This window comes from Protomyctophum bolini, assembly GCF_963924005.1.
Source record: "Protomyctophum bolini genome assembly, chromosome: 7".
Taxonomy (NCBI): domain Eukaryota; kingdom Metazoa; phylum Chordata; class Actinopteri; order Myctophiformes; family Myctophidae; genus Protomyctophum; species Protomyctophum bolini.
This window is the reverse complement of record NC_137868.1, coordinates 18,093,902-18,112,550: the sequence shown is the minus strand read 5'-3', so window position 1 is coordinate 18,112,550 and position 18,649 is coordinate 18,093,902. Positions and strand designations below refer to the sequence as shown.

General features: G+C 43.0%; 1 protein-coding gene across 1 annotated transcript in view; it reads right to left on the bottom strand.

Annotated features, from left to right (window-relative positions):
• Positions 1-18,649, bottom strand: part of LOC308318165 (uncharacterized protein) — a 54,539-nt gene that overhangs the window by 33,246 nt on the left and 2,644 nt on the right. Inside the window, exons 4-8 of the mRNA XM_080767593.1 lie at positions 17,749-17,901; positions 16,938-17,047; positions 15,315-15,438; positions 10,785-10,871; positions 7,386-7,454 (exon numbers count right to left, since the gene is read on the bottom strand). Coding sequence (XP_080623719.1) covers positions 7,386-7,454; positions 10,785-10,871; positions 15,315-15,438; positions 16,938-17,047; positions 17,749-17,901 — 543 coding nt within the window. The remainder of the gene's footprint in view (positions 1-7,385; positions 7,455-10,784; positions 10,872-15,314; positions 15,439-16,937; positions 17,048-17,748; positions 17,902-18,649) is intronic.

Here is an 18,649-nt window from a genome sequence, read left to right as displayed (position 1 = left end):
GAGAGAGGGGTGGGGGGTGAAAGAGAGACATTATTATTTACTCTAGATAATAGTTTGCCTTTACACAAACACATTTTAGATATACTGCTCATGGGACGATCAAACCACTAAAGTGCAATGAACTGAATTGGGAAAGAAGAGAGACTGATAAAAAAGAAAGGAAGAGAAAGCCATAAAAGAGACAGAGAGGGTGATGAGGTAGAGAGGGTCATAATTTATACATTATTGACAAACCATTATCATCAACTTCTTAATTTCCTTTACAAGTGTGCACTGAATGATGTGACACACACGCACACAAATTAATCAACAAAGATTCAAATGGGATTCACACGCACACACACACACACACACACACACACACACACACACACACACACACACACACACACACGCACACAAGATCAATGTAGCTGATCAGTGGGGTCTGATAAGTGTCGCGGAGGCCAGTGTCCTGTGGATGCCGTCGTCGATAGCAACAAGACAACAGACGTGTCCATCGATAGTCATGCGCGTGGGTGCTTAGCGGCCGGTCGATGGTCGCTAGGGCCACCACGCTCCATGGCCCTTGTTAACCTGCTCCACTGCATTTGCATCTACACTGTCCAGCTTCAATACAACACATCCACGTGCACAGCTTCAATAGACACTGCACTAGTGTTTTTGATTTCGTTGACTACCTTTTTGCACAGATGAAAACTAAATAGAAACATAATAAAAACTGAGCTATGATGACTGACTAAATATATTGACAGTTTCGTACAAAACAAATACAAACTAAACATTTAAATAACGCAGATCTTTCCCGGTTTCAACTTTCTATGAGACAAAACTGCATGAACACAAACAACACACTCACACGCGCGCGCATGCTCGTGCACACACAAACACACACACACAGTCGTTCACTAATGCAGTTCAATATGTAGCTATCGATAGTGCTAGCCCACCTTATCAGTGCTGAGATATTGACAATTCTCTACATTGCTCACTACCCCACTCACTGTTTTCATGCTGACCATAACTCATCTGAAGTACATGTAAACAACAGGCTCTTGACAGTGACTGTTAGCTAGTCACTTAAATTGCTCTAATAATCAAATTCAGTGATAAGAGATAAGTTATGACGGGTCATTTGGCTGCTTGTTTATGGGATATAAACGGAACATCCCTTTTAGCCAGGTATAAGATATCATCTCGTATCAAACGCTAAATCACACAACCTTACTGTCTATATTGTGACTTAATGTGTATATTGGAAAAGATTGATTGATTACCTGAATAATTAATATGGCTTCATATCATGATGAAGCTGGAGATTTACACCCCTAATGTTTGTCCTAATTAACCCTATGTTTTAACAGCGGGCGAACAGCGGGGACTCTGGGTGATACAAATCTCCTAGTGGGCATTCCCGCAGTCATTGTCTCCACCAGGCCGAAGGCATGGGGAGAGAGTATGTTTTGCACTCTGTCCATGTGTGTGTGAGTGTGTGTGTGTCCGTCCGTTTGTTACCAGCTAATCTCTGGCACCGTTAATTACACTATTCGGTGATATATTTTCTGCCTATTCGGGCCAAAACCGAATAGGCCGAAAATGTATTTTTTGCCATTTTCTGTCAAATATTTTCTGCGGCCGAATATTTGGTGCATCACTAGCAGGAATGCCTATACTGAGTTGCAAAAACTACTTTCTGGCCTTGACAGTCCATGCATCCAATCAGAAAAGTCCTATCTGATTGCATTAAACAACGTTAAACTCACTTTTCCTGTCGCTTTGCCACTGGATTTGCCATTCACTTTATGCATGCACATAACCTCTATTCATAATTGCGCCCTGTTTTGACAACACATACCTTTAAACATCAACTTTCTATAGAGCTTGATGTTATTCCAAGCTACTAATGCCACATATTGTCCACAACAGCCGATAAAAATAAGTAATAGCAGGATGCCTTGGTAAATTAGGCTTTTTGTCATAAATGTCATAAATGTCATGAAAATGATCTCTGGAACAAACATCGTCCCGCTGTTATAAGTAGCTTAGATCACAGGACAGCAAAAACAGGCAGAAATGATGTCTCTCACACTCACACACACACACACACACACACTGAACAGCAAGTCATAAAAGGTGCATCAGCAGCATACAGTATCTCAAATAAGAGCTTGCTTTACTCATTGACTGCCAAGGACGTGTGTTGTGTGTCAATCCATTTAACTTCACCTATAGTAGTAGCTAGTAGGTGATGTGGAGGTCGACCTCTGTGGCCGTGTGTTGTTTCAATACAGCAGACTGTGGTTGACTTACCTCAGCCTTCCATTATCAGTGTGTGTGTGTGTGTGTGTGTGTGTGTGTGTGTGTGTGTGTGTGTGTGTGTGTGTGTGTGTGTGTGTGTGTGTGTGTACTCCCTTGGCTGATTTATTGATTTTTGTCCTTCCAGGGTTGGAGGTGACTGTTAGCCAGTCACCCACAGAGAAGGTCAAGAGCAGCAAATTACACATGCCGCCCCCCCCCCCCCCCCCCCCCACACACACACACACACACACAATTATGCACATTTACATCTATACACGTATCTGTAATCAAACGCATGCGTGCACACAGATGCACATGTAGCACACATAAAACCAGACGCATTGACACTGAACGCACCCACCCACACGCACAGTGATGCATCCTTAATGGTTGTGCCATTAGATCCTACGGTCTCTCCTGATGTTCCATCACATTTTGTGCTCTCCCTTCTCATCAAGCAAAGCTGGTCCCCGTGGTGATGAACGAGGTCCGTTGCCAGGGGAGACTGAGGGAATGTCAGGTTAATTGAGTGCACCTCGTTAAGAGAGCGGCCACCTCTGTCTGTCTGTCTGTCCGTCTGTGTTTGTGTGCATGTTTATGTGTGAGGTGAGTTAATAGATTGCTGAGGCCAATTATGCTTTGAATATGTGTGCAGTGCTTCATTAACTAAGGACTGATGAAACGACAAACAAAGAATAATGCATGACCGATTCCTGCCAGGGACACAACTCTTTCTCTCTCTCTCTCACAGACACATACAGTACGCACGCACAAATCAGATGTCACTGAAAAAAGTAAAAGTCGTATCTTTAAATATTTTATATTGAAGACCTCGCTATATTACTCAACACTACCTCCTATACTTGGAAGCTCTAATCGCAATCACAATGTTCAGTCCCTAATCTAAGGACTAAGGACCGTACAACATCCAAAATAATTGTGACCGAAGTTAACTATGAAACCTTGCTTTTGTCACAACATCTAAATCACTCAATCTGTCACTCACAATCCCCATGCTGGAATGTCCCCATATATGGTCACACTGTGCTATCACGTCTAGTCACGTCTCCAAGACACGCTATATATGGCCATGAACCCTGGCTATGGCCATGAACCCTTATCCGTACCCGTTTTTCATTGTGCATTTCTTGGTCAACGTTGATCCGAAGCCAAAGTGACAGCACTCGCCCAGCAGTCTGCCGTCACCCAGGTGGATGTGTGCACACGCCGATCTGCCCCAGCAGTACAACCTGCACCCTCTTCGAATCCGTCACAATATATAATAACGCCTATTCTATGCATAACATTCGAAGCGGGTGCACCGAGACTGCTGACGAGATGACAGGCCTGCCCCAAAGTTATTTGTGCAGCCACGCCCGGCAGCCGGTGTTTGATGTTCAGTGCCACACGTGGCATTCCGGTGTAGCACCCATCAAGGGGCTTATGTAGTAGGGCAGGTGTCAGTGACCTGCATTCACAGCCGTAAAGGAGAACAGACTCCACAGTCACAGAAAAGCACCTCAACTTATTGAATATTAGTTATTATATTCATAATTGTAGGTGTGTGTGGCCACTAATTCTATCCTTAACCTTCATGTCCTCCGCAATTTTACTCGTCTTTCTGATGACCTCTGGTCCTCACAAAGACAGACACTCAAAAGCACTTGCTTTTGCCCACACACACACACACACACACACACACACACACACACACACACACACACACACAGTCACACAGTCACACACACACACACACACACACACACACACACCTGGTTGGTACACACACTGCTACTTCAGTCTAACACACAAAGGCACATCAACAGTGTGCCATGACACCTGCTCAGCTTTTCACTCAGCTGGTGGGGTTGTCATGGCAGCTGACAGACTGTGTGTTGTCACTCAATAGCACGTTGCCATTGTGTCCTTATATTTAGCAGAGAACTCCTCTGCTCTCTCTCGGTCTCTTTCTCTCTCCCGTAGCACAAGTCTCTGACAGCTTCGGGATTTATTTATGTACATACGACACTGTGTGTGTACGCGCGTGTGAGAGGGAGAGATACGGGCCTGCCCCCGCTTGTAGAGTCATTTGTCTTTCCTTGTGTCTGTGCTAGCTCGCTGCGCTAAAGTGATTCTGTTATACAAAAATTGCCTGCAGATTACACGTGCGTGCATGTGTGCCCATGCACACACACTCGCACAAACACATGCAGGCGTGTGCACACCCTCATACGCTGGCTGTTATAAATGAGCTCCAGTCCCTGGCTGTTTTTCACCTGTACTGAATTAAAGAGGACAACATAGAGCCTTCTCTCTCTCTGTCTCTGAATCTGCCCTTCCACGCCCGCTGAATGTCTGTGTTGAGTGTGTCTGTGTCTGTGCATGCATGCATGCGTGCGTGCGCTCGTAGGCTACACTTGTGTTGCACGTCGATCGGTTTGTTCTGATAGCCCCCGCACAAACACTCCTTCACTCCCTCTCCTGCTCTCCTGCCCTCTGTCCTGTCCTCTCTCCATCCTCTCCCAGTATTCCCGTGGGAGGGAGTCCCACTCCCCAAGCATTTCACTGCAATATAAAATAAACTTACTGATACTTTTGAAGCAGACTTCAGTGGCTGTCTGAATACCAAAAAGAAATAAATAAAAATAGTCATTAAAATGTTGACATATTATTGCTTATAGCAGCTTTAAGTAGTGAGATGATTAGTGGGTCAGTCAGCAAGCTAGTGAGTGAGTGAGTGTGGTAGTTAGTGAGCCAATTAACGGGTTAGTCAACAAGGTAGTAAGCAAATTAGCGGGTTTGTGAGCTAGTTAGTGAGCTAATTAACAAGTCAGTTAGTGGGCTAGTTAGCGATTCAGTGAGATAGTAAGATATTGCTAGACAGATTGTAATAATGACAGATATAAGAATGAAGACGGATATAAATCTCTCTCCTACTTCCCTTTCTATTTTTGTGGCTCCGACAACTTCTGCTGCTTCTGCCATCCATAGTGAGATAGAAGCTGATATGTATGGTGTGTGTGTGTGTGTGTGTGTGTGTGTGTGTGTGTGTGTGTGTGTGTGTGTGTGTGTGTGTGTGTGTGTGTGTGTGTGTGTGTGTGTGTGTGTGTGTGTGCGCGTGTGTGTGCGCGCGTGCGTGGAGACGGGGCTGTCAGGTATATCAGTAAAATGACAGTGTCTCGCTCCACAGTTTCTGACACCTCGTTTGTCTTCATCCGACTCACTGTGTCAGCACGTTAAAACACACATACATACACATACATCTCCCTCAGAAACACAACACCGCACATCCACCTACCCTCTCACACAAACATAATTTTATGTGAGCAAGCTGTGCGTCTGTGTGTGTGTGTGTGTGTGTGTGTGTGTGTGTGTGTGTGTGTGTGTGTGTGTGTGTGTGTGTGTGTGTGACGTGTGTGTGTGTGTGTGTGTGTGTGTGTGTGTGAGAGAGAGAGAGAGACAGAAAAGGCCTCGTTCTCATTTGCTGTCAGTTAATAAATGTGAAACTTTCCAGCAGAGTGGGTTCAGATTAAACACAACACAACACACTGTGCGTGCATTGACTGCATTCCTAAAATCACAACTATGTACAATATATTCAAATTGAGTCATTCAGGAGATGATCGAGTACAGACACTTTTCTGTCTGTGTTCATTTAAGAAACATTAATTATGATTGCAGACTGTGAGGTTTTATTGCTTTGGCACGTGGTACAGTGACAACAATTATTGTGTGGAAAATTGAGAGTAGCCAATTATTTTCATCACTTTTTTTCTTTATTATTCCAATTTAGTCAGTATGCCAATTCATTAATTATTCTGTGTTGCCACTGATAAGTGCTACTCACCTGCCAGTGAGGAGCCCCCACCGGGAGGATCTAGTGATGTTCAACACCCCTGCTGATAGACACCACCCCAGCCCGTAGGAGTCACCGTTGCAGCAGCAAAGATCGCCCTCCCCAACCGGTTTCCAGCCATATTGGAGCAGCATCACTTCCTACACAGGTCGTACCAATTATTATACTAATTAAGGCTCTGTGTGCGGGTAGCTCACTCGCCTCTTGACCACAAGGTCATGGGTTAGAACCCGGGCACGGCCAACTCAGCGAATAAGTAGCACGTCAGTCTTGGGTGCGGCAAGATGTGCGGTAAGTACTGGGAACTGATGGTGGGTATTGCGCTCCACCTCAGCAATCCAAACAGCGAGACTCCTGTGCTTTGGCTGACAATGACAATAAGCCTCCCCGACCTACTTACTTAAGGTTCTATTTCTATGTTCTATTTAGTGTGTGACAGTGATTCTCACAGTGGACCCCCATAACTTCCATCTGTACCCTCTGAGTTATACACTCGTCACGGACAGGGTATGTCTAAGACTAAAAGTCTCGACTTGCTCGACTAAATGGTGTGTTATTCAAAAGACTAAGACGAAATCTGAATTTTCTGTCAGAAGTAACACTGACCTGGACCCCACTTTGAGAACCACTGGTGTTTCCAATAATATAGTAAAAAATGTAAATAAGAAAATCCACCGTGGTGATGCGGAAGAACAACAAGCAGTAGGGGCTCGAGGAACCCAGTCAAAACCACCGTTCACTTGCATTGAACTCATTTTCCCAGAAGCCCTTGCAGCCCAGTGCACGGGTCGATTTCCGGTTACGTCACCATAACGCGACGGCCTCGTCACCAGGTCCGTGACAAATCCGCTATTTATTTTTAATTATTAAAAAACTGAGGTATAACACATAAAACAAATGGATTAAATAGCGTGGAACGCAGGTTATGCAGTCAAACTGTTTTAACAGGACACTGTAGGCTTGTAGGGCAAATACATTCAAGTCACTAAGAGCCAGGGTCCATTCTAACACAAGCGGTCGTGATACTGTATCAACTGCCACATTATCTCACTCTCTCTCTGAAAATACCAGTCCTGTATCATTGAGCTGACCTCTGGCTGGGATAAAGACCTGCTCCGACCTTCTGTGCTATTTAGCCGGGAGAGAAGCACTTCCCCCCCCGCACACACACACACACACACACGAGTGCCCACACTCAAAGCCCACTCGACAGCACACATGTGTACAGTACCTCATACTCTTCACTCTCCATGAGCAGCTTGGCGCTGGTGATGCGAGACTCGTATGGAGGGACATCATTCTGGAGGACATACAACAACACCAAACAACACCATCAAGACTGGAACAAGTTGGAACAGCTTTCAACCTGGTATAATGTACCTATTTCTGGTATGTCAATATAGGCTTAATGTAAAAATAATAATGATAATAAATCAATTAAAATAAGTTCTACAAGCTTAAAGATGGAGTTTTCTGTTTTGTATGTGGCAATGGACTTAACATTACTCTAATAGACCCCCATGTGTGGTTATAATATTCAAATGTCTTCCCTGTGAATTTTTGGTTTCTTACTGAAAAGCTGAAAGCCTTTGAGTCAAAAGGCCAAATCGAAATACCACCACTTTAGTGACATCATAACATCATCCCCTCCCCTAACCCCTCCGCCATTATTATACAACAGCTGTGGGCGAGACTTAAGTTCAGGTGGGTGGGGCTAAGGTGAAAACCAGGTATACTTAATGAACTGGTGGGTGTGGCGGCTGTGGCCACATAAAACAATTTTAACACTTTCTGTACACTTTTTTGAAAATAATCTTCCTTGTAGTATAATCACAGTATCAATGTTTTACATCTTTAACGTCAGAAAAAAACAAGAACTATAGCAGAAGGGAACTATAGTAAAAAGTGCAAATGGTGCTCACAGATCAAACGGGATCAAGACATACCGGTATGAAAAAAAACATGAAAAAAACGATCCGGGCACTCAACTCTATCGTGACGTGACCTTGTAGATTGGCTATTTTTTACATTCTTTAATTATTTAATTCTTTAATAATTCTTGAGTTAAACACACTCCCCCATTCACTGAGCATCTTACCATTACAAAATGTACAACGTATAGGCATTAACAGACACTCTAATCCAGAGAAACTAAGAAAAGTGCCAGGATTTATCCAGGTGGTGGGATGATCAGATTAGTTTTTTTCCCTTTATTGATCCCTGAGGGGGGGATGGTGGGAGACCAGTGTAATATAAAAAGGATGAAAACACAAAAAGGATAGAAGAGCCTGGTTATCAAAAACAATCATAAACACAACCTCTATGTCCTGTAGGCTATATTCTCTAACTCTTATCAGTATTTCTGTATGCAGTCGTCACAAAAGTGCTTGTATACGTGTCGTGTACGGAGGCAGTCAGCATTGTATTCCAATAAAGTATGGAATGGATAACACGGTGCATATTCAGTGTTTTCATAGCAGCATGGCCGCTGTTGATAACATGACAGAGTATATACAGCAATAAACGGATATACGCCAATAAAAATGGAGAATAGCGCTAAGAGGAGTGGTAGGAAGATAATAACACAATCCAATTTCCACAGGTACAAAAAAACGTTTTGCGCAGAACGGGGCCGTTAATCAAAAGAAGAGCCGTGTGCAAATCGGCCTGGGAGGATAGATAAGAGTCAAAAGCACGGAGGTCTAGGACTTTGTCTCCACAATGACTCTCACATCTCCCCTCCTGCCTTCTGGATATCGCCAGGCGACGGGGCTTAGAAACCATATCGGCAAGTTTATGGAGCTCACACTGATATTTCATATGCCTCTCGATTATGTTCATTTACTCTGATTCTGCAACGTGACACCCAGATTCATGACAGTCGATTCACAACGGCGACGCTGACGCTCAAGTCCTCCCTAACACCAAAAGAGTGGATCATACTGTATCAACCCTGTTCTCGGCAGTTATTACTTATTTATTTTATTTGTTTGTTTTTATTTTGTGAAAGCAGTTGACTCACAGGCTCATTAAACATTAAAGCTTAATGCTTTGCCTCCATGCTCCATCATCCCCATTTTGAGCGAAGAGTGTGGACTAGCTGACACAAACTGGGGACTCTGAACCGCTGTCTTCCACACCCTCATCTAGCATCATGGTCTCTGCAGCGTTTTAGTTTTTTTAAATACTAAAGTTGTTTTATTAAGCACTGTTTTAGGGCCAAAATGCATTAAAGATATTCTGTATCCAGACTTCTCAGATCATCTGGTCCAGGTCAGCTTTGGCCCCTATAGTTTTTATGCATCACATATCTGGAACAAATCCCCAGAAAAATGCAAATATGCAACACTACTTTTAACACATTCCCTCCCGTTACCATAGGCGGTAACGTGAGGCTAGTGCTAGAGAGAAATGCACGACATAAGCAAAGAAGAAGAGCCTTTATCCGGCCGACGCGGAAGTGATTGCAAGGCTCACTCGCGGCCATGATCTGACGCTCAAACTATTTCTATGCATATCGCGACCTTGAATTAATGTTTTATTAAGCTCTAAACGTGGTCCTTTATCTCAATCTGAGACCTAAAAGTCTTTAGATCACGTGCGCATGCCGTGCACGAGGAGATTTTGGATAGTCGATGACTACACACCATGGGAGCCACTGGAGGCTAACGATGGATGCTAAAAACGGTAAATAAAATAAATATTAAGTTACTTTCTTGTTTGCCGCTGCCACAGAGATTTGTGCTGCATTGCAATTACATTTGTTTAGGTTTTTTTTTAGACTTACCCATAAAACCCATAGTCTGAACGGCAAAGAAATTAAAATACTCTGAACGCCGCAATGTGGAGCGAGTGGCAACAGAAGCTAATGTTATTGTGCTAACTGGAGCTACAGGAAATCCATAACAAAACACAGTGAGTGAACCAACAAAAGAAAATCGGAAACAAACGAAAATGGGCGCTATACAAGCTTGTTGCATCTGGCAGTTATGACAGTCATTCATGTTCCTATATATTTCTGTTTTATTTTAACTTATTTAACTTATACTTAATTTTCTCTTTTTAATAACTATTTTTAATTGCATTCAAAAATGTAAATGTGTTAATTTTGTCTTTACACTAACTGTATTCTCTAAAGCAACTTTCAATTGCCTTGTTTAAATAATCAAAACCCACTGCTCATCCACCAGTAAACTTGAGTGAGGTGCTGGAGCCATAAGGAAACAAAATGAACAAAATCTGATTTGTAATATTTCTTTCATTGCAAGCGTTCGGTCATAGACCTCCCCCCCCTCCCCCCCCACAGTCTCCAAAGACAAAATGCAAGATACCTATGACATCACAAGTAGCACCAAATCAGTTGGCCTGTTTTACTACTGTACATAAAAACACAAATATGATGAGAACGCCTGATTGTTCATCAAATTGGGTATTTGTAGGGATAGAAGACACATATGGGAGCCCAAAAAAAAACACAAAAAAATGGGAAAGGTTTACGTATAATCTTTAAGCCGTATGAGTGCAGTGCGTGGGTGTACCACGCTGAAAATAGCAAATCCATAAGCTCATGCGATAAATGGCTATTTGGGGGGCACGGCAACCGTGCACAACTAAGTATCACTTTACTCACCTGTGTGTGCTGTTCCTCCTCAGCCTCTCTCTGCTTCACTGCAGGAAGCCAAGCCCCCACACTCCTCAGAAGGTACTCTTTGCCTTCCTACACACAGACACAGACGCGCACGCGCACACACACACACACACACACACACACGCGCACACACAAGCAGCAATAAATTAGACTGTGCAAGTCACCATTAGAATAGATTTTCTCCAGTGTGTAAGAAATCCCATTATTTCAAACAATTTAAAAACACTCTTCTCAATGGTCCCTCCACAATAATGAGAAATGGTTCCCAAATGCAGTATTGCTGCATCCTGTTCTATTTGTATCTGTTCTATTGCTCCGCTGTCGAGTCAGAGACTTAACTTGGACCTGGGAGACCAGGTGGAGTATATCGTATATATCGTCTCTGTCGGGCGGAAACCTTGTATGTCCAAAGGGGTTACTTTTCAAGAAATGGAACAAATAACCTGTGTTCCAATTGATCCAATGTAGTTATTAGTCACAAGATGCTGTCAATACTTTTCACTGGATAAATATTAACAAAGCGCTCAGACAGACTTTATCAACTTACATTTTCACTTTAAATTATTTACAAAAATAGCAGAGGGACAAGCCCACAACACGTCTGAGCTTGTAGATCGGCTATGTTTGCTACTTTTGTGTGACACTCTTGTATGACGAAGTAGGGCATTAAAATACAGAAAAAAAACATGAACAAGTTGAAATATGGAGATACAAGGTTTGTGCCCGACGGCAACAATATGTATAATAACAAGCTGGCAGAATAGAAAGCAGCAGCAGTCTGGCTGTTGAGAGACAACTGCGTAAAACACATCAGTGCTTTTTTGACAAAATGATTACAGTTGTCACTTACAGACCGCCTTTCACATTTAAGAGATGCATTAAACAGGTGTTTGAATGAGGAACGATTTTGTATCGAAAACGGATACATGAGGTTAAAAAAATGAATTAAAAGTCTTCAGTGTGTTGGGGTGCTGCTGAGAGGCGTGACTGGAGCCACACTGCCCCCTATGGGCTATATCCGGTGCTACAAACACTGTCTACGGTGTTTGTAGACTCTCTGTTCTTACAGGTAGAATAATGGTCTTTTGTGCCCTTTTAAATGGTACATAACTGCTCCATTTACTCCATCTATTTGTGTGTCATGACCAGCGATGGGAGAACAGCTCTGATCTCACAACGGCAGGGCAGCACGTAAAAGGCGAAGTGTGAATCCACTCAGAGATAAACATTATCCCTCTCGTCTGAAATGCCAAGAGGTTCACACATTGTTTCTTACCGTGGCTGAGTGCACACATGCACATATAGACCTACTACCTACAGAATCTTCCAGGTGACTTCATGTACATTATTGTTGAACAGATGGTGTGGAGCTTCTTTGTAAGTGATTATGTATCTACGAATTACTTTCTCTTCATTTTGACACTTTTCCTGTAATTTTGCCATCTAGTTTTGTAGTAGATTTCCATGCACTTACTACCTCAGTGAGTAGAATCTATGCAAAATTGGGGGACTGCAATAATAAATAATATTGCTAAAACTAATAATCAATTACTTAGCAACTCTGTCTACAACAAAAGTCTACAGTAGGCAATTTAGGTAGGTCTGCATCTGTCAAATTGAGCTAAGACAAGCAGTCTTATAAGAAATTAAATAATCGGCACACCAATTCAGGCTCCCAAGTTTCTTTACTTTTAATCAGGTAAAGAAACTTTGGAGCCTGAATTGGTGTGCCGGTTTTTTCATTTCTTATATGACTTAATTTTGATCCAGCACCCAGCCTAAAGGTATAGAAGTGCGTGTCCTTTTTGACTGTTTGTTCAGCCTCCTCTACTACTTAAACACAAGCAGTCTACCATTATATCCATTCATATCCACCCCTTGCTGTGGCATTATACTTTGTCTGTCTTTCCCCCCCGTAGCATTATAATTCATCCGTCTCCACCCCCCTGTGGTAATGTCTATTGCCACATGACCCTGATGGTGCCATATGCCGTGCCAGACTGCCTGGCTGGCCTTTTTTCACCTTGGCTTGACCATTGAGATTCTCAGACTAATTACAGGTTAGGGCTAGTTAGGAATGTACTGACTGGCCTACTACTGAAGTATCCCGCAAATTGTAAAAACATGCCTTCAGATTTGACAGCGTGGGGGTTACACGGGGTGCATACTTAGTTTAGACTAGTCATTGGTTAAGGACCAAGGTTAGGTTTAGGTGTGCTGCCCTGTGGGAGGTTAGGTTTAGGGTGAGGGTTTGAGATATGTTGCAGTTGTAGGACTAATGAGTCATGACTGGTCTAACCAATGACTAGTTTAAACCAAAAGCTGTCTAAACTAAGTACTGCAGCCTTCCCCCACTCCACTCAATGCATTACATTTCTTACAGCAGATAAAGTGAAGGCATTCATAACTGAAACTATTTGTGTTTACTGTGCATTGGAAATGTGTCAACCTGAATGTTTGAGTGGAGGTTTGCAGGTTGGAGAGTGGCAACAAACTCATTCTCACATGTATTCACTGGGTGATGTACTGTATGTCCAAAAACCAAAACCATTACTTTTCAGGAAATGGACAAAGATGCATCCAATTAAGTTATTATATTTGGTTCTACAAGCTCACAACAGGACACATCGGTAGATCACTACTTTTGCTTGACAATGTCAACAACCTTCCTCGTGTTTCTTCACTAGTCAGATCCAGAAGAACACAGTTTGCCGGCCACTGCTACAGAGCTGACAATGAGGTTATATCTTCCCTAGCGATGACATCGCAGGCATCAGTAAGCAGGAACTGGGGATGGCAATGAAGGACCGGGAAGTCTGGCATGATATTGTGAAATCCACGATCTCGACTGCGGTCGAAAAATGATGATGAAATAATAATCTATTTAAAAAAATGTATTAATTAAAAATTGATTAAATATGGAGATACAAGGTTCCTGTTCGACAACAGTTTTGCTTTCTACTCTTTGACAGAAAAAGGAAACCAGTCAGAATGTAAACCATGGTACAAATCCACAGTAACTCCGCCCGCAGTAAAGATAAATAAATTATACAAATGGTCTCTGGCAAATCCAACTCCACCCTGCATCCATCTGTTAGGTACATTTGAGCTACCTATTGTACTCACAAAGAAATACATAATTAGAAAATTGAAAAACTCAGCCGCACAACACAATAACATACTAAGATTTGTTGTGTATCTTCATAAAGATCCCCTGTTTGTCCCCCACGTCAGTCACAAACATCAAGACTGAATTTAACAAGAACAAAATTAAAAGAAGAAGGGCAGTATACATTTGTCATGAAACCCAGGTTTGACATCCTGTGCCTTCTTCTTTGACAGCGTCCTTGGGAATGAACAGCCTATAACGCGAACTGCAACGTTGGTGAATGTTTTATGTGGCGCATGGTGGTGGTCTGTCAGATCAGACAGCATGCCCAAAACTGTCCCGTAACTAGGGTTGTCCCGATCCGATCACGTGATCGGAATTCGTGGGCGATCACGTCATTTTCAAATGATTGTAATCGGATTGGGAGGAAAGAAACCGTGATCAGGACATCCCTAGTATCATTATATCCATATCATGATATTAAAGTGGATATTGTCTGTAATTTTGGATATTGGACTATTGTGATATGGCATAAGTGTTCTACAAAAATATAATTATCGGATCGGGAAAAATCGGTGTCGGCAGATACTCAAAATCAAATGATCGGTATCGGATCGGGAGCAAAAAAACGTGATCGGGACATCCCTACCCGTAACGTTACGCAACTTCACGTCAGGAACACAGAACACCCCGGCAGCAGATTGGATGAAATTGGCAACCCACCTTAAAAATTATTTTATGTTTATTAAAGAGATGGCGAGAGGGGGAGACCCCTGCTACAATTTTAACAATAAATGTTTTGTTTTAACTTTTAATCGAAAAGATCACTTACAGCTTTACAGACCAGTTGTCTATTTCGTCTTAACCATTTTTTTGTCTTAAGGTTTTCTTATGTTGTTTTGAGTGTTTAACCTTGCTCTGTGAAGCACTTTGGAACATTGCTTTGAAAGGTTGGTTATTCATGTGATCAGATTTATACATGATCTGTGTTAAAGTGTATTATTATCAGTGCATCTCTCCTGCTTAAGACTTGAGCAGGATCAACTCTCATCTCTATCAGCTGACTCTGGCTGACCTTAGTGATGATCAGCTCTTGAAATTAATTTAACATCCCTATCTCTCTGTGTGTGTGTGTGTGTGTGTGTGTGTGTGTGTGTGTGTGTGTGTGTGTGTGTGTTATGTCCGTGCGTGTAGCCTACATGCCCATCTACTGATTAATGACCTATGATTCAATTTTGTTACATTAATTAACTCAGATACCTCCTTTAATGTGGTGATAATTCATCCTGTGTCTCTCTGTGTGTGTGCATGTGTGTGTGTGTGTGTGTGTGTGTGTGTGTGTGTGTGTGTGTGTGTGTGTGTGTGTGTGTGTGTGTGCGTGCGTGCGTGCGTGCGTGTCTGACCTGTTTCTTCTCAGCACTGAACATGAAGCTTGCCATCAGTTGTAGAGCCTCGGGGTTGTCACGGTCATAATGTAATGCTCTCTCAATCGACTCCTTGCACTTGTCCGCTGCTCCCTCCTCCATACTACACACAAACACACTCTTTTTTATATTCTTTCACGTAGCTCAAGTCAGTCTGGTCACTCTAAAGTTAACCTACCAGGACCTTCACCCTTTTCTTTCTTCTCCTACCACTTGAAAACCCCTCATCACCAATATATAACCTTTACCGAAAAACAACGTAAATCCTCTTTTAGTAACCCGGGCTGTATTGGATACCATGGCTTTTTCTATGAGAAGGAGGCCTATATTTCTACTTTTCAAACTCAATCATAATAACTGTACATTTCTATCATCACTGTTGGGTGGAAACCTTGTATGTCCAAAACCATTCCATTTGTATTATTATATAAAATAAAATAAAACGATTTAAAATTGTGAAAATAGCCGCATTATAAGCACCTCAAATTGCGAGGCGTTGAGAGCTAAGTAAGTCGTCTATTTTCACTACGTTTGTGCAACACTGTTATATGATGAAGTACTATGAACTTTACCTCAACATGAGCTGTCACATAGAGGAAGATAAACTTCTATTGAACCCGATAGGGACATTCCAATGTTATAGCAGTGAAAGCAGTAAGGATGAAACAGGAGATGTATAGGTAAGAGCACGACCCAAAAACCAAACTAAGATTAATCCAAAGACAAACATTAATATGCGAGCTATGAGACAAAATTCATGAGATTAGTATTTAAATCCTTAGTGAGGAATGTTTCCAGACTAACGTAACGTCGAAAGAACACCACACTGCTAATACCCTCATTAACTGTACACAGTGTATTTGCTGTAGCACATACATACGCACCCGCCCACACAACTTATGTTGTGTCCGCAGTGACCATTATAAGGAACACCACTGCTGTCTTTGTTGATAAAATAGCATAATTTATCAACAATTTTGTTAAAAAAAAACAATAATAATAATAATAACTCCCACCTCATTTAGAGAGATTTAGAGGCAATTCATTTCAAACGTGTGCGTGTGTGATAAATCTCAGAGACAGTAGCCCCCGCGTTTACATAAATTAACACAGCTCTGCAGCCTGAGTAATGCCATACAAAGCAAAGCAGCAGGACACCCTTCAACATAGCCGTAGCCAATCCCCAGGCACCTGTGAGGAGCACTGTAAACTGTTGCTTTAGCATCAAGCGACACACAGTGTGTTTAAGGCCAAGTAATATAGCCACATTCAATCTATATGTACGTGTTTCATTATGTATCATAATACTAAATGGTGTGTAAAGCATTTTCAATTGCCTTGTTGTTGAAATGTGCTATACAAATAAACTAGCATTCTCTATGATCTCAGGAAGAAAGAGGATGCCTATTCATCCCAGAGGTGAAGGCCTTTATAGTGTGTGTGTGTGTGTGTGTGTGTGTGTGTGTGTGTGTGTGTGTGTGTGTGTGTGTGTGTGTGTGCGTGCGTGCGTGCGTGCGTGCGTGCGTGCGTGCGTGCGTGCGTGCGTGCGTGCGTGCGTGCGTGCGTGCGTGCGTGCGTGCGTGCGTGCGTGCGTGACCTTACCAGAGATCTGTGAGGTAGAGCTCAGCTATGGAGCAGCAGGCCGAACACACATCCTTGGCTGTGGGGACATCGGACTCTTCATCTGGCCCAGCTTTGGCCCCGGAGGGTCCCTGTTTAAAGACAGAGGGAGAGGGTTGTGCTAGTTAGATCAGCTAGGCTAGGGACTGGGAGAGGGGTGTTCTAGTTAAATCCGCTAGTTTTGGCTAAGAGATTTGGTGTAGTCCCTCTCGATCTCTCCGTTTGTATTATTGGGTCCCAACACAAATCTTGTGGGAGCAGGCAGTACTTTAAACTGTGCTGAAGGGCAGGAGCATGTGGTCAAAAATAAACAGCGGGTGGTAATGTGTAGAAATTCAGAGGGAATGGGATTAAGAAAACAGTCCCCATGCAGGGTACCACCACAAAGACCATTGGCACTCAGATAAATGAGTTTGCTTGTATTCCTGTGTGTATTTATTACTCAGTGTTTTTCTGTTTGATCATTTACAATGACATTCTGAATCTGACAATCTCTAATGCAGTAATGCATGTTCCCTGCAGGGCTGTCTGTGTACATTCAAACCAAACATTTCACCAAATCATTTCACTATTTAAAAGAACTTCAAGCTGACCTTAATTCCTCTTGATCAAAATCCATGGAATGCAATGCTGTGACTTTTGCTAGCATAGTCAACAGTGGCCCTTTGTTAGCACAGTCAACAGTGCCCTCTTGTGATCAAACATTAGAACAGCGAGATATGACGTGTCTACTAATGTTATGTTCTGTGCGTGTGCCTGTCTACTGTGTCTGTGTGCATGCGTGCGTCCTTACGCTGCTCTGTGCTTGTTCATCCAGTGCAGCCAGTAGGACTTGCAGGCCTCTGCTGTAGTAGTCCACAGCCTCCTGGCCTGTGTGGATCTGACCCAGGTACATGTATTTACTGTGGCCCTGCTCTGGGCTCAGCTCCACCGCACGCATGAACACCTTCAACATGTCGTTAAGGAGCAAGCTTCAGAACTGCATTAACCCTGGTGCCCCCCTTTTGGTCTAAAACTTAAAAATATATATAATAATTATTCAGAAGTTTATCCCACAATTTTGTAACCCATTTGTCAGCCCTGTGTTAGCCTCGATACCCAGGCTTTAATTTCGTCTGCGCGAAAAATGAAAGCCTGGATTTACGCATGGGCTGCACTGGTCTAAAAGTGGGATCGCTCCAAATTATGTGACGTCAGGGCTCTGAGCAGTGTGCACCCCTCAAAATAACACAGTGAGGAAATTATTACCAGTGGAATTCAAACAAGGCTATGCGAGGAAAATGAGGAGAATGGCTGAAGAACAACGTGTGCCGACTCTGTGGAAATAACTTTGACAGTCTGTTAGAATGGTATACTCCAGCAACCAGTGGTTTCTGCTTCTGGTCGACACAATAACAGTGCTGCACTGGGGGGGGGGAGAGACCGGGGCTGACGGACAGATCGGTAAACCAATCAGGGTGCGCGTTTTTCTGAGCCGCGGCCCTCCCATCTAGGCCAGAAATGTCTAGGGTTAGCTCAGGCTACCCCTGTGTCAATGATCTAATGTGATCCTGGGCTCTACACACCCTCCGCCAACCTAGTCCACATATGTGGGGGACATGGGGAGAGCAACGGACTTGAACTCATGCTTCCTTCATACCCGAGTGTCCAAGTTGCTCCTTTACACCTGACAGGGGGGAGTTTCCCTGGTTGGA